We start from the raw sequence: 17422 nt of genomic DNA on the forward strand, positions 1-17422 counted from the left end.
TGAATAAACTCATGTTTCCATCCGTTTACTACTAATTGACATGAGTTGATTCGGCTTGAGTTTCAAGAAATATAGTGAAAGTGGGTGGAAGTTAGTGGAATCTTGGTCTTACTTTTGTATTCCATTCGTCTCATAAAAATATGTGCATTTAAAATAATACGAAAATTAATACATAATTAGTAAAGTAAGAGAAATGAGAAGAAGAGTAATTAAAGTAGTGTTAGTGGATAATGGAACTCACATTATTATTAGTGATTAATGAGTTGTAATGATGAGACATAATGATATAATAAATTGATGTATATGATTAATGAGGTGCGGACAACTTTTATTAAATGTAAATGCTCATATTTTTATGGGATGAAGAGTATAAGTTAATGTCAGTGAGATGAATTAGTGAAATGTGAGGTCTATTATAAAAAATATCAATTAATCGTGAACGGATGAAATAAAAAAGTTATGTCAATTAATAATAAATGAAGGGAGTACAATTTAATCTCAATCTACCAGGTAGTCTCAAACAAATATTACAAATATATTTAGGACATATTATTAATAAGAGAGAGAAAAAAAAAGTAAGAGAGAAGTTATTGAAAACTTTCCTTTCTTGAATGTGCTATTTTTTTGGATAATAAAAAATGATAAATGTGCCATATTTTTTGTGAACGGAGAGAGTATACTGTTACTTGCCTTTGCCCTATATATAATTTTAGTGACCAATTTGTAACGTGAATATCATTTTCCGAATCCTTTTAGCGTTGCCACCACATCATCCATCACATAGCCTTCCAAATACATCTCTCTCTTTTTGGATCCATCGTTTCACTAGCCCCATTACTTTGCCAGAAACCTGTTTCTCATCGCCGATGGAAAAAGCTAAAGGTTAGCAGCTCATGCTCACTGTCCTTTGATTTGGATTTCGTCAATTGCGTATTTTTATTAGTGCAGCTGTAAGTTCTATCTGTTTTTGGCCTTTTTTTGTGATTTGTTTCGATTTGGGGCTATGCGTGTTAGCAATGAGTAAATAATCATCAATTGCATTTTAATTGCTAATCATAATCTGAATCGTTGAGCAACCTGCAAGGTTATGCTGAATCTAGGTAGGGGCTTTGCTTTGCGAATGATCGAGCTTTCGTAAAACTTAGTGGTTGGTTTTTACTACTTTAGAGCCGTGAGTGTGAGGACGACGATGATTATAGTTCGTGATTGCGATTATTTTCAATTTATTTCATGACCTGATGGTATTAGTTGGTGTGGGATAATGATGTCTGCTTCAGAAGCTATCTATTTCGTCTGTTTGGTTCGTTATAAATCCACTTATAATTTCTTCACTTCATGCAATTCCCAATCACCAATGTCTTATATCCTAAGGCTATTTTTGCTTTGGTGGATAAATTTGGATAAGAGCGGATTACTTAAAATATCCATTTATGTCCAATGCTTGTATTAGTTCGAGTGACTAGATCTAGATGGATGATTTGTATTCCAGCTGAAGAGATAAGATGTGATTTATTCATCTCTTTCTTCCAAGTGCATTGCATACATATTGATGTAGTAGTATTTATTATATTTAGTGTTGAATGTGTAATACTAAAATGGTGTCATTTTACTAAAGGATGGTGTAGTAGTAATTCTGAAACAATTGGAGATGTTATAATTGCAAAATATTAAGGTGATGTAGTAATTCCAACGTTTTAAAAATCTTGGGGGAATTGCCAACGTGACTTAATTGTTGTTTGCTGTAATTAACTGTAAATTTTATCATAACAAAACCTAAATGTTAACATATGAATTATGTATTACTAGTATTTGCTTTTTTCAAGCTCACTAGAGGGTAAATTTAATTTACTACTCCATAATTCATACCTGTATGTCTTATTTTGAGTCTTTGACTGTGCTCCTCAATTAATCACGTTAAGGATGGAACTACGGCTACATTCACTCCTCATCAAGAAGGTATTTCAACATTTTTTTTGTGCATTACTATTGCCACTATGGGGACATGCCATTTGTTTCTCTCACCTGAAAAGAAGTTTGATAAAATCTCTTCGATATAATATGACTCTAGTAATTGCTGATAATCCATGCTTCACAAAGTGTATCATATGGATTATGTCCCTCCATTGTTTTAACTGCAGAGAATACATGCTTCAATACGCATCTGTTATTTGTTGGTAACTTGGATACTTTGACTCGAGTTGGTGGTTTCTTTTGGCTATATGGGATGATTATTACCAATTCAGATATATTTCGACGTGGGAGAATAAGCTATTTACTATTCCTCTGTATTCTTCATTGGCTGGCCCTTCTGTTTTATTAGTTATTGAAGCTAAAGATGGAGATATTGCTGCTGTTCCTACTGCATTTGCTGGTCATCAAGAAGGCAAGCTTGCTTCTGTATTTTAATTACTTTATACTTCAAATCTAATTTTTTGGTTAATAATTTGATGCTTCTTATTGTTCTTATTTTATTAAGTCATGTATATTAGTACAACTGATCTCTGACATGCACGATAACCTTGCAAGTAGAAAATATTGAAGAATAAGCCTAACTTAAGAATGTTCACAAAATAAAAATAAAAAAAACATATTGCAATCGCGAAGGAATGAGTGACTGATTGAATAGTAGAAGAAGAAGACTTAGCACCACACTTTTACTAGGCAATGTATATATGTAATTGTGGATGCAACTTGCTTAACTAATCCTGGAAAAAGATTTAATAAGATGACTTATATGCTTAGCTATAGTCATGTCATGTCATGTCATATTTATAGAGTGAAATGGAATATTAAGGTTCAATTTACTTTATCTTAAACTGTTTATCCGGTATCATTACCAGTAATCTGCTAAAAAATTTTCAAAGACCCTTCTACACTAAAACATTACAGTGATACTTGATATGCGATACTGCCACTGAATTAAATGAAAATATGATTTACTTTTGCATTCTATAGTATCCTCTTTAGCACACGGCTTGGTGCTCAACCTAATACTAAATATATTAACCTTATTTTGTAGAATTCATTTTGCAAATCCAATTAGCAAACTAGCTCTCTCTTATGTCTACCTATTACAATGATCTTTGCATTTAACCTCGCTACATTTTGCTGATTGTCTTCTTTTTCTATTAGTTGTCGATGCCAAAGATGGAACTATCTCAGTGGCGTCTGCATTTCCTGGTCATCAAGAAGGTAATAATCTCAATTCCAATTCCTCAATTTCTTTTTCTGATCCCTTTTACCTTTTCTCTGCTGTACAAAATGATTGGCGCCGACTTTTAGCACATTTGATTTAAATGAGGTGGAGTTCTTGCATAATTGTATTAGGTTCTTCATAAATTGCTAAGTTATATGAAGTTTGCACACACACACACACGTACATATGTAGATCCTGTTTGCTGAGTTGAAAGATCTTCTAGTTGATAGAACTTCGACCAATGCAGGAATACTTCCATTAACTGAGCTATATTTACATAACCAGATATAATAATGTTGTACATTGATAGTATAGGGGACATACAACAGGTCTTGAGAGATGGGAAAGACTAAGCAGATTGCTGTTACTGATCTGAGGTCATAATTTTCACAAGATTTTAATTGATTGAGGTTGCTCAGTTGCTTGTATTTTTTTGTGTTTTCTCTTACATTCTACTAAATGCTTTAGTTTCATATAGACCAATTGTTCATGATTTGACACAATAGACTCTATCATGTACGTTTCATGCTTCATAACTTCATCTCTGCCCATAACCTGAATTGGCTTTAATCTCCTATGTATCAATGGCTCTGATACCATTAAGAAAGATTTAGTGGATTATTTGCTCAGAGAACTATGTTCTCATTAAGAATGAAGAAAATGGTGAATGTTGTAAGAATTCCCTTAGATTTTCTCTTTTGAGGATCACACCATAGTTAATTATATGTTCTGTTTATAAGTCTTTGTAACGAATAATCATATACCAAAGTATTACTGTTCTGTGTTCCTGGTTAGAGGACTGGTTTCCCAATTCCTTTATGATTGATAATCTTAGTCAACCATTTGTTGTTTGGTTAAGATACTTTGCAATTTCAAGAACATATGATAGAATAGATAGTAACATTATTGCTTTTGTAATGGCTGCAGCTGTTCAGGATAGAGATCACAAATTCTTGACAAAAGCAGTTGAAGAGGCGTACAAAGGTGTCGATAGTGGAGATGGAGGTCCTTTTGGCGCTGTTGTAGTACAGAATGATGAAGTGGTCGTAAGGTGTCATAACATGGTCCTCAAGCACACAGACCCTACTGCTCATGCAGAGGTTACAGCAATAAGAGAGGTTAGAATAATCCTTATTGTCAACCTGCTTGAACAGTACATTTATATGATAACTGTGTCCTTTATTTGGGTTGATCGTCTCTTACGTCGTGCATTCTTACCATGCATTTTCAGGCTTGCAAGAAGCTCAACAGGATTGAGCTCTCGGACTGTGAGATATACGCTTCATGTGAGCCATGCCCCATGTGTTTTGGCGCAATCCATCTCTCCAGAATCAAGGTATTGACTGCTGAATTTCCTCTCTTTGCCTTTGAACTTGTATTCGTCTCCACAATCTGACATCTTTACTTCAGAGACTGGTGTACGGAGCGAAAGCTGAAGCTGCTATTGCCATCGGTTTCGATGACTTCATAGCAGATGCATTGAGAGGTACTGGGTTTTACCAGAAGGCTAATCTTGAAATCAAAAGAGCTGATGGGAATGGCGCGATGATAGCAGAGCAGGTATTCGAGAAAACAAAGGAGAAATTTCAACTATACTGAAGAATATTCCTTCAATTGTAATTGTTGATGATACCTATTAACTCTCAACAACTGCTCTTTTGTTCTTTGCTGATGCATTTAACGTTTCATATAAAGGGATTTGCTGTATTCTCTTAATAATTGTAACTTTGTAAATGCATAATTATGAAATGGATTTTATTTGAGTTGAAGGCTACATCAATGATTCAATACATAGCTGTGTGACACAAGTACAACTTATGGATTAAAATATGCAAGTTTAGAAATAATTATTGTATATGATGATATTCGAGTAGTACTATTTTTTAGTGATTCAATTCGTAGTACTATTTTTTAGTGATTCAATTCGTAGGAGTGAAATGCAGATTGGGTTGAATTTGTCTTGGTAATCGTGGACCACATGACATTGGATACTATTACTACGTGCTATAGATGATCTATCTGATTTCAGCCACACCATTTTATTAGACGAAAAAAAAAACTAAGAGGTTATTGATCTTTTTTCTTTAAAAGTAGGGGAAATGGATATGATAGGAGTGAGTTCAATTCTACCATTTCCTTAATCCAATTTCATCATTTGAAATTTATATACTATAAAAATAGATAAATTCTGGGTTTAGGATTTAGGGATTAATTATGCTTCTTCTGACACCACAATACAAATTGAAGCAGTTTGAAAAAAATACTACTAAAAGAAATCTTTTTCTTTAGTTTTTGTAAAATGGTGTTGTATTTACAATGAAAAAGATTATCATATTTCCACAATTCAGTCATCACATGACAGTAGATTTATCAAAGTATAGTGAATGAATTACGAATATGTACTATTGACCTAAGAAAACTCAAATAAACCATTATATCTTCAAAATAAGAAATGAAATAGACATTTTGTTCTTTATAGTTATATCTGTTTAGTTGGATCGTATTCCATTCATTGTAGTAGTATTACTTTAGTTGAGTTATTCTTATCTTTATGGCAAAAGTCAACATATTTAATATCTCAATTACTTTATTTACTCTCACTTTAATTCATTAAACACACCTCCCTTAATTTCTATGCCACATTTCTTAGTTGGTACGAGATTTTAGAAGTTGTTAGTTAATGTGGTTAGTTGGAAATATAAATGTGGATGTAAGTATTAAATGAAGAGAGAAAAAAGTTGAATATTTATATAAAAAGAGAAAAAAAATGATTGGGTGTATTATTGGAGAAAGAAAGTTAACAGAAATAAAAATATGTCATCTTGATTGGAACAAATAAAAAAGAAAATTGTATCATCTTAATTGGGACGATAATAACTTTTTTGATAAGACTAAGTCACTTAATCACGAAATAAATATAGAATATTATTAATTCTTGAAAAAGAAAATAAAAAATAAAAGATAATGGTGTTCATACTTCATATCCTTCCCCATTTTCTCATAAAAAAAATACTACTCCCCGTATTAAAAATTAATAGAAGCAGCAGCTAGGAATGGCGTGAGTCAGAAGTCTGACAATCGAAAATTGAAGAAACACAAATTGGTCAAAACCGAACACCTCCGTTTCGCAGCGTATAAATAAACGAGCAATTGATTTTCTTAAACAATAGACAAATTCAAAATTATAATGTTAGATAGCAATTGCGATGATCATCACCATCAATCCAAGCAGCGGGAGCGGATTCTCCCAAAGCGCATAATCCTCATCCGCCACGGCGAGAGCGCCGACAACATCGACGGCGCCGCCTACGCCACCACCCCGACAACCGCATCCCCCTCACTCCCCAGGGCGACCAGCAGTCCGAGCGCGCCGGCGCTCAGATCTACGACGTCGTATCCACCCTCCGCGGAATCGGCCGGGCATTTCCGAGGAGCAGAATCATCAGCGCCAGGGAGGAATGTCGGATCCGAGAGCAGGATTTCGGCAATTTTCAGGTTGCTGAACGGATGCGGTTATTAAGGAGATTAGGGAGAGGTTTGGAAGGTTCTTCTATCGATTTCCTTAGGGCGAGTCTGCCGCCGATGTTTTCGATCGCGTTTCGAGTATGTTCTGTTTTCCTCTCAACCTTAGTATTTCAACTCGCACTTTTTTTCTGTAAAATACGTAAATCTATAATTAAAAAAAAAAAAAACTCGCACTTTTTTTCTCTCTCTTGGAATTATCTGCTTGTCTTTTTTTGTTTTTTGCGCGTATTGATTTGATTAAGTCGCTACCCTGATTGATGAACAATCAAGTAGGTCACGTAGTGTTTCCTTGAGGTTTTGGATGAACAGTTACCAGATCATGAACATGTGTCCTTATACTGAAATTGCTGTTTGTAAGATATAGCGTATAAAAATATGGCTGCTGAAATGGTATTTACTTGATGCAATGGATCTGAGAGCATTTTCTGTGTGCTGTATATGGCAAGTTTATGCAATTGTTAGTTTTATCAGCAAACATCTTCAGCGACATTAGAATAGAAGATGCATAATAATGTTAGATTTGACGGTATCTGCATTCTCTCATTCTCTTCTGATGTTCATGATCGGCTAAGACGAGGAGATAAGAATTGCTTCATGGACTTAGTTTAAAGTCATTATTCTTCCATGGATACTTCAATTCAATTGTACATCAATATACTAAAAGCTGGTGTATTATTTCAGTTCAATTGAATTTGGCATGGCCACGTAGATTCCCTTCGGTAATATCGAAGGTTTACTTTCTTATTTATTTGGCATGTCATTTGTTTTGGCATGACTAAAAAAATTATGCCTAGAAAAACTGGGATGTCAAATGGGAGGAATTGATATGTACAAACTTAAATTCCTATGAGAACCCATACTGACTGACGTAGTATTTCATCTGAATCCACATTTTTAACTCCACATCTGTATTTGGTTTACTCTTGGTGCTGACAAACTTAATAATGATTTATTAGGTGTGTATTATTGGGATAGTCTTTTTCTCAAAATGTTCTCATCATTTCTCATATGTGTGAGAGTGTTGTGTTTAAATGCATTATGTGTGCGTTTTGTTGTTATGGGGAGAAATGAATGGTTGGGGAAGGGTTCACTATTTAGTGGGTGCCCAGCTAAAGTTATTGGCAGCAGAGTGGGGAAAAGTTGGAAACCAAAGGACCAGGGAGAGGCTTTGGTCGGCCGTGGTCATTGGATATAGAAAAGAATAAGGATAAGAGGAAAGAATACTAAAAAGGAAGGCTGAGGTGGCAGAGTAAGCAAGATTGCGAGAATGAGCAAGAGATAGAAACACACTAATAATATGAACATATTACATGATCATTCTATTTGTTGCGTAGCTGTCATTTTTAGTGTCTCCTCTGTTGAACCTTTTTTTCTAGCCACCCCAGGGAAAAAAGAGCAGATCTTGAGTCAAATTTAGTGATTTAAGGGTGATTACGCCAACAGTTTGCGACATTGATACATTATCTTGTTTCTTTAGCACTTGTGAGATATGAAATCAAAGAACCACTTTCTGTGGTGCAGGTTTTCTTGAATCCTTATGGAGGGACATAGATATGAGCAGGCTCCACCATGACCCAACTGACGAACTTAACCTTGTTATCGTATAATATGGACTTGCGATTCGCGTGTTTCTTATGAAGTGGTTCAAATGGACAGTCGAGCAGTTTGAGCACTTGAATAACCTTGGGAACTGTGAGTTCCAGGTAATGCAGCTAGGCGAAGGAGGAGAATACAGTCTTGCGGTCCAACACAGTGAAGAACAAATGCAAGAATGGGGATTATCCCCTGATATGATAGCAGACCAACAGTGGCTAGCTCAAGCTAACAAGGGTAACTGGACCGACAGCTGCCCGTGGTATCCCAACTCCTCCTTTGCCAAGTTTGCAGACCCTGAAACTGAAGGCACTGGTGATGAGTTACAATCACCGCCCTATATTGACTGCTCAAATGATTCTTAATCCGTCGCTTCTCTGCCTGTTGATGAACTTGTTGTATTGACTTAGTATGCTCACTCATTGAATAGTAAAGAATGTGAGAAACAAGAAAGAGAATTGATGATTAATTTATGTATGTACCCAGTGTCAATGTGACTCCTAATGTGGGACTCTAGGGAGTAAAACATAATTAAAAGATTATTATAAACCTTAATTTAAGTATTGATAAATGGTGATCAATTTTGCAATTATTCGGTTGGAGAAAACTACTACTATCAATTTTCCTCAAACATGTAGTTAATTACAATGGACCTATTTCTATCAACTTTAAAATATTAGAAGACTATTTGTAATTATATTGATTTTGGAAAATTAGTTATTACACCCTTGTTTGGTTATATGATTTCACATGTATTTTTTTATTGTGCCTACTCAAATTTATTAATCTATTAGTTAGAGATGACACATACCCACTAAGCTATATTTCTCAACTAATTATTAATTAGAAACAAATTTGATTATTTTCACTAATGGTTAAGTTTTCTTGCCTGAATTTCATGACAATTTAGTTCTGTCTAATCTCTTTGTCCATACACTCTTTCTTTAAGTTTCATATTTGTACCATGATACAAATTTTTAACATTTTGTATGATAGGAGATGTTCATTTGAAACTCTATCTTAAAATCAGAATATATTAGTATATCAATTCACAAATATATTAAATTTAATTACTAAATTTGTTAGTTCATGAATATTAATTTCTGACTAAATATCATAAACTCGTATATTTTTTATTATGTTAACTGATATTAATATATAGAGAACTGATATAATTTTGAATTTTTAATATTCTCAGTTTTAAAAAAGCTTTCACTGAAATCACAATGGTGTATAATTCTAGCAGTACTATTAAATTATATATATGCTGACTAAATCATGAACCAGTTTGCTTCCAATTCACTTGCCGTTATGATTTTTATATGCTCCTCTTCTTTACCCACTTTACTATCTTCGTTGTTAGATTCAGCAACATTAAATTTTGGCACATAAGTAGTACGTAATTATTTTCTAATAAAAGAAAGGAAAAAAATAAATAAAACATCATAAATCCGAAAATTTTACTTAGAACTTGGAATGTCCCATAAAGAAAGTAAGAAGTTAAGTTTTGTTGCTTGAACTAATTTACTTGGATATTTGAATGTTTCATTCATAAAAATGACAATAATTGCATTTACTCGCCGCATTAGAATGTTCCATTTCCATCCAAAAGTAAGAAAAGTTAAGTTTCTTTGCTCGAATATGACTCTAATTTAATTCTGTCTCATCTCTTTTATCTCTAATCCCATCTTTTAGCTTGTTAGGATCGTCGACTGCAACATTAGTTTGATATTGTCCGCTTTGGGTCAAGCCCGCACGGATTTGTTTTTGGGTCACTCCCAAAAGGCCCTCAAACTAATTGAGGTTGGACAGGAATTATATACACCTTCCAACTTTCCTCACTCATCCGATGTGGGACGGGTTTGTAACCCAACATTAATTACGCCGCACACGCACGCTCTTTCTTATACTCTCCCTCACAAAATTCATACCATGTCAAATTCTCAACATGAAATCCCCTCGGTCCGAACCGCGAGAGTGGTCGCTTTGGATAAGTTTAGGTGCGCTGGTCCAACCGGTGGAAAATCTCGACCGATTCACATTAAGGCTGGCCAACATGGTTAGGAAGGAGATAATGGAGCGGACGGGTTGGACCAGCGAAGCTACTACATGGAGCGGCCGGTGGAGTTTCTTCTCAAGAGGCGAAAGTGGTGGGCCGCCGCTGAGGTGCCTTCTTTCGTGTCTTTGGAGCCGAAGACGGACGACAAATATTTTTGAATTCTTTCGTTAATCTATTTTGTGTTTGAATTCTTGCTCTTCTTCTTCTTGGTTAGAGGATAAATTACCCACTTAGGTTGGACGACCATATTGATCTAATAATTTTTATAGTACTATATGATAACATCATATAGTCTTATTAGCTAGCTTGTTATTGATATTTTAACATACTCCATTTAATAGTTGTAGGAGTAGTATAATTATCGAGTAAGTATGTGATAGGAGTATTTGTTAAGGTAAAAGGTGTATGTTGTCTCATCGCTTGAGTATTTTTCATTGATGTTTCTATTGTTTGGGTAAATTTTAAAAAAGGAGTAAACACATGATTTTTCAGGATACAAATTATACAGCAAAAAAATTTCAACAACCGTGGTTTTGAGTGTGTGACGATGAAATTAGGAGGAGGAGGGAATTGAACTCCTTTTATGGAAGCGGATTTGAAGGAGGCATGAGTTGCGCGCCTCTTTTGTTTGTCCACTTCCACTATGAATGATGATTGGAGAAAATTAAGAGGTTTTCGCCGTATCTCTCCTTGGATGTCATGGGCGGACCCACATGTAAAGAGGAGAGGATACCCTGCTGCTGTGCACAAATCACAGCAGGCCATGCTGCCCCATACAATACAATTTTTTATTATTATTTTGTTTATTAAAAAAAAAATTTTAATATTTGAAAAGTGTTTGTGAGGGGCAGCAGGGCCTGCTGTGATTTGTGCACAGCAGGGATCCTCTCCTCATGTAAAGAGGGGGGGCTTTAGCCCCTAATGAATCCAATTTTTAAATTTTTTTCTATTATAAAATTTATTCATATTTTGAACATATTGGTATATAAAAGCCCCTAATAATATTTTAAATTATATGAAAATTTATTTTTATATAAAATTTAGCCCTCACTCATGTTTATTTCTGCGTCCGCCCCTGTTGGATGTCATTGCTGTTAAGTAATTATCTAAATTTTGTATATTGAGATTAAAATGTCAAACATAATTGTATACCAAAGAATGTACAATCAGAAGATTATACACACATCCAATCATGATTAGAGATATTATTGAGTATCAAAATAAGCATTATTTAAAGAATAAAGATAAATTAACAAAAATTGTACCAAATTTGAATTGGATAAGATCCAAGTATTTTGAATTGGTGGCATCATTAATTACATACTTCTATGACTAATTTGACCCTATTTACAATTATATAAGAAAAAATATACTATTAAAATTTTTCCTTAATCATTTATATTGAAAAATATGTAATTTATTTTATTTTTGAAAATATCCACCTTTATTAAAAGATTCACAAATAAAATTTAAATAAAATAATCATTCATATTTTAATGGAATAAGTTTTTTTTATTCATTTTATTTAAACTGTCACAATGATATGAAGATAGATAATTATTCCTTTTTTTTACAAAAAAATGGCAAAATACTCTTTTATTTAGATTTTTTCTCATATTATGCCATATATATATATATATATATATATATATATATATATATTCTAAAAACTACTAATATTTTTATTTTCTAATTTCTGCCTTTTAATTTCACAAGTATTATAGTAGATATTTCAAAAGAGAGAAAATTGTTTGTTTGCAAAAGAAAATATTCATTTAAATTTATTTAATATATTTCCTTGTGATAATATTTTTTTATCTTTTATAAATATTATTTTGCTAGTATATAATACTTTTTTTATTTTATATAGTGTAATATGCATTGATAAGATTTCAAAATGAAAATTTTATATAAGAAATTATTAATATTGGATGATATTATGTGGATGCATGACATTACTATAAAATATTATTAATTTATAATAAGGGTCAGATGATGGAAGATTGTTTAACTCAATATATATAATACAATCTTCTAATGTATAGCTCGTGTTGCACAAATTGATATTCAAGATCTGTGGTTTCGTACTCAAGATCTTCACATGGAGAAGGCGCTAGCCAACTTCGATTCTTTGGAGAATCAACGAGGTAAATTGGCTAATTTCGTAGTAAGCATGTTTTAGGTTTCAATTACGCTAAAGCATGATTAAATTCAAGTTATGAGCATGATACCTGTAAGAATTAAGTGAATAGATTTTATCTAAATAATCTGCTAAATAGATCAAGATGTTATGTGATCAATTTGAATGCACGCTTCCGCTACCAACCCCATCAGGATGGTCCGATGATAGCAACTCGTGACACCCAACATGTGACATATCCTTTAATTATATGGCTACCAGATAAATTGAGATAGTGAATTAGTAGATAATAAACTCCTATAATTTTTAAACTCATATTATAAAATTAATATTTGATTAATGTTTTTTTATATTCTATAGTGCATCAAATGATAGCATACTAGAGGTAATTTGATTATGGAAGGTCGTCCCACTCGGCGCCCACCTATGACACATTCTTCAATTGTATTATTAATTATATATTCAAAATATATACTCCTACTGGATAATTAAATCTTCATTCATATAATTTTGATAATAGTAACAAATCACCACATAGTGACATTTCTTTACATATTTCTCAGCGTGCTATACACTACTCCTATACAACACATATTTAAAATTACAAGTTTCAAATTATAGTTCAAATCCTAAATATTAAAATAGTTGAAAACAAAAATAAAATAAAATAAAATATACATACGAGATCCAAATTAAAAAATATATTGTAAATTAGTTAGTCTTTTGAATAAAAGGATAATATAAATAAATTTATAAAAAATAAATTTATAGAGATTGTTTTATAAATTAAAAACGTAAATTATTGAAGAAAATATTTAAGATATATGAAATTACAAGCTTCAAATTATATTCCAAATCACAAATATTAAAACAGTTGAAGAAAATAAAAATAAATACAATGCACATACGAGATTTAAATTGAAAAATATATAAATTAATTTATTTTTCAAATAAAAAGGATAATTTAAATAAATTTCCAAAAAAAAAAGTTTATTGGAATTGTTTTATAAATAAAACAACGTTAAGTATCGAAGGAAAGTGGAAAATATACTATACTAGCAAAATTAATCTTTAAATAATTTTATAATATAATATATTATTATATTATTTTTAAAATTAATTTTACTTAATTAATATGGAGTAATTCAATTATCAATATTTTCAGTGTTTTTTAATTTTTTCTTTTAACTTATTTTCATATTTCTTGTTAAAATTAGAAAAAAACATGATGTAAAATATTTGTTTAAATTTCTGAGAATAAAATATTTTTATTAGAATTTTTTTTAGTATTTTATTTTTTTATATTTAGTTGAAAGTACTATAGTTCATTCCTTAATTATTATGAGGGGTTATAATGTAAAATTGAAGTACAATTAAAATAGGTAAATCCCTTAATCATGCAAATTGAAGTACAATTGAAAATAGGAGTACAATTTTTGTTAATTTATCATTACCCTATTTTAAATCTTGACTGGATGATACAAAAGCTGATCTCTTAATTAGATCCTCAATCAAAGCAGAAAATGCAGCATCAGGAAAAGCACAAAGCATGAGTAGTCTTCAAATATGTTTATGTAAAACCTAATTTCAAATCCAGTGACATAGACTAAATCTCTTCAATCTCATCGTGATCGAGTCAATATGCGACGAAAAAGACAGGACATCTTCCACACAAGAAGTGAAAATGCATATGCTTAGATAGCATGCACTCTTAGTTCAACAAATATAATCATTCTATTTCTACCTGAAGCGAAGATAGTGTAAACCATATGAAATCTTCATTGAAGAAAATTAACAAAACCCAAATCCCTTGATAAATATAGACAATTCCCAGATGTATGCTCTGAGGGTTAAGTCATATGATACCACTAAATTTATGAATATTTATCATCAGTTCATCATTCATAACATCACCTCATCCAACCAATAAACAAAGAAATGATGGGCCTCAAAACGAAAACACAGATCCAAAAATCAACGATTAGCTAAACGGTAAGTGAAAGTAAAACTAACTTGTTGAGGCTGAGAGCTCCTTGGATGGGCGACATGACTAAGACTTAGAAGGAAAAAAAGGCCACCAGCAACACCAATGCACCTTCATATCTGAAATTGAGACGATGCAACTCGAGTTCTCTCCCTTTTAACTGGTTCTTGCTAATCATCGAAATATCCCTGCAAACATCACTTGTTACCTTTACACTAGGCTTTATCGATTCCTTAATACAGCCATCTATGCATTCAGTCATCACTGAAGACGAAAGCATATAAGAAAGAAACTAACTCTATTATTTCTTCCTTCTAGCAACCACCATTACTATCTCAATGAAAATCATTTTCCAAGAAAAAAGATACAGAGATATACACAAACACATAGGCTTAGAATAATATTCTGATCAATGGAACCCACTGAAACAGTCAAAGTGTAGATTGGAAATCACATAGTACTTCATTATTTCAAAATGCCATCCAAATTCAATGCAATCTCAGAATCTACAACATTTGAAATCACCATTACCATCTCAATGAAATCCAATTCCAAGAAAACAAGCCCAGAATCATATTGTGCAATATCAATACAAACCATTGAAATAGTCATTGCTTATTCCTACAACATCCTTAAAAAAGATCCTAAATGCCATCCAAATTCAAAGCAAATCTCAGAAACTACAACATTTGAAACAAACAAAATGATCCATTACACATCATCTTGGCACACTGCTAACAAGCCTTGCTCCAACTCTATCAAGCTTATTCACCATTGCCATAGACTTCAAATTCCCCTCTCTCCAAAAAGCCTCCACCATTCTCTCCCCAATCACCCTACCCCTCTCCTCAGAGTCAGTCACCGCCACCGCTGTCGGCCCAGCCCCACTGATCGTGCATCCAAACGCCCCCGCCTTGATCGCGGCCTTCTTCACCGCCTTCATCCCGGGAATCAGCGGCGCCCTGCTCGGCTCCACAATCTTATCGGACGACAGCGCCTTCCCTAACCCAACCACGTCCCCCTGCAGCACCGACGCCACCAGAGCCCCCGCCTGGCTGCAATTCCAGACGTGATTCGACATCGAGACCTCCGGCCGCAGCGCCGCCCTCATCTCCTTCGTCGGAGCTTCGAATTCCGGATTCACCAACACAAAATAGAGACTCTTCTCATGAGGGAATTTGAGCTGCATTAATTCCAAGGGCTCGTAGCTTCGGATCAAAACGAAACCCCCCAAAATCGAGGGCGCCACGTTGTCGGCGTGGTAGCCGGAGACCTTCGCCTCCGATTCCAATCCGGCAATGACGAGCTCCGATTGAGAGAGAGGGGCGCCGAATAGCTCGTTGACGGCGACGGCGGAGGCGGCGGCGCTGGCGGCGCTGGAGCCGAGGCCGCTGCCGAGGGGGAGGCCCTTGTCGAGGGAGAGGGAGAGGCCGACGGAGCGGATCCCGAGCATTTTCATGACGGAGAGAGCGGCGATACCGGCGCAGTTGAGGAGGGGGTCCTTGCTGAGGCGGGATCCGGCGCCGGAGATGTGGGAGATGGCGAGGTCGCCGGGCTGGACGGCGGGGTCGATGAGGAGGGTGACGTGGTCGCCGATTCCATCGACAGCGCAGCCGAGGAAGTCGAAGCCGGGGCCTAAGTTGGCGACGGTGGCGGGGGCGAAGGATTTGACGGAGGAGAAGAGGGGGAGGGGCTCGGTGGATTTGGTGTAGGTGGAAGAGGGGATTGCGGATGTGGAGGTGGTGAGTCTTAATTGCTTGGATTGGGAGATGTTGTTGGCGGCGGCGGTGATGGTGGTTAGATTCAGGTATGTGGTGGTGGCCATTGTGACTGAGTTGGAGAGTGGCAGTGAAAGGGTTTAATTTTGCTAATGCTAAATCAAATAGCCTACACTCATAGTAGTAGTATTAAGTAAAAGTAATTATATTATAAATATGATACTAATAATCAAATCGTGGTGATTCAGATTAACTATATATTGTTTCATTCATGTGAGATTAACTAATCGTGGGAATGGTGGTAATTTAGAATAACTCGAAGTTAAAATGATCATATTGATCTTAAACTGAATTTGAAGAAATTATAAAATTATACTCCCTCCGTCCCATGCTACTCGCACTTTTCATTTTAGGCCGTAAATTTGGGATTGATTTTTTTGTGTAATTAAAAAAGAATTTTAGGTGTAATGAGACATCACTTAATAAAAGAGCTCTTAACTTAAACTAACATATTAATTAAATGCATTAATTCTAACTTAAATTATAAATAGTGTAAGGACTTTGTGACGAGCCGAAAAGCAAACGTGCGAGTAGCACGGGACGGAGGGAGTATAATAGTGTGTACAATATATAATGCGTACAATCTGTGTAGCGTATGTAATTTATAACTACATGGAATTCTAAGTATCTATTTTTTATATCGAAGTCAAATTGTGAAATTGAGAGGACATGGAACCGAAATTCAATTCCAATTTCATAGTATTTTTTATGATACTAAACATTGGATTTGAAATTGGAGGCTTCAATTACAATTCCGTAAGCCAATGGAAATACCAAATGAGGCCTTAGTTATTTAATTGCATCAAAATTAAGTGTCGTGTGTCGCCGTTTGGACATACTCCTTCCGTTCTATGTTACTCGCACTTTTCATTTTAGGCCGTAAATTTGGGATTGATTTTTAGTGTAATTAAATTAGAATTTTAAGTGTAATGATACATCACTTAATAAGGGCGTCCACTATGGCACGGACGCCCGACCGCCGCGCCGCCCCCCCTTCTCGCACAGCCGCCCCACCGCCGCGGCGCCCGCATCCGCCCCGTTTCCACACTATAGGGCGCCGCGGCCATCGCCCCACCCATTCTTCCTCCATTCACCCCAGCCGCGGGCTCGCCCCGAAGGCGGCTATCCCGCGTCCGCCACCCCCACC

General features: G+C 34.7%; 2 protein-coding genes and 1 pseudogene across 2 annotated transcripts; 2 read left to right on the top strand and 1 right to left on the bottom strand.

Moving 5' to 3' along the window:
* The first annotated feature begins 743 nt into the window (after window positions 1–743).
* Window positions 744–4970, top strand: LOC121802500 (guanosine deaminase-like). Its single transcript, XM_042202184.1, has 6 exons — window positions 744–882; window positions 2321–2383; window positions 3133–3192; window positions 4124–4314; window positions 4428–4532; window positions 4607–4970. The coding sequence occupies exons 1-6, from the start codon at window positions 867–869 to the stop codon at window positions 4793–4795; spliced, it is 624 nt and encodes a 207-aa protein (XP_042058118.1). The 5' UTR covers window positions 744–866; the 3' UTR covers window positions 4796–4970.
* A 1132-nt stretch (window positions 4971–6102) lies between these two features.
* LOC121802504 lies at window positions 6103–8885 on the top strand (annotated as a pseudogene).
* Window positions 8886–14269: 5384 nt separating this feature from the next.
* Window positions 14270–16398, bottom strand: LOC121805236 (homoserine kinase-like). The gene is made up of 2 exons (XM_042205037.1): window positions 15213–16398; window positions 14270–14685 (listed from the first exon to the last, which is right to left on the bottom strand). The coding sequence occupies exon 1, from the start codon at window positions 16320–16322 to the stop codon at window positions 15216–15218; it is 1107 nt and encodes a 368-aa protein (XP_042060971.1). The 5' UTR covers window positions 16323–16398; the 3' UTR covers window positions 14270–14685; window positions 15213–15215.
* Between the last annotated feature and the right edge of the window lie 1024 nt (window positions 16399–17422).

Source organism: Salvia splendens, chromosome 5 (genome assembly GCF_004379255.2).
Source record: "Salvia splendens isolate huo1 chromosome 5, SspV2, whole genome shotgun sequence".
Classification (NCBI taxonomy): domain Eukaryota; kingdom Viridiplantae; phylum Streptophyta; class Magnoliopsida; order Lamiales; family Lamiaceae; genus Salvia; species Salvia splendens.

Bases quoted from the DNA above. Each gene is read 5' to 3' on its own strand.
- LOC121802500 (XM_042202184.1), top strand. The intron at 3,193-4,123 runs GTAATAATCTCA...TAATGGCTGCAG, and splicing joins ATTTCCTGGTCATCAAGAAG to CTGTTCAGGATAGAGATCAC. The intron at 4,315-4,427 runs GTTAGAATAATC...ATGCATTTTCAG, and splicing joins AGGTTACAGCAATAAGAGAG to GCTTGCAAGAAGCTCAACAG.
- LOC121805236 (XM_042205037.1), bottom strand. From the start codon at position 16,322: ATGGCCACCACCACATACCTGAATCTAACCACCATCACCGCCGCCGCC.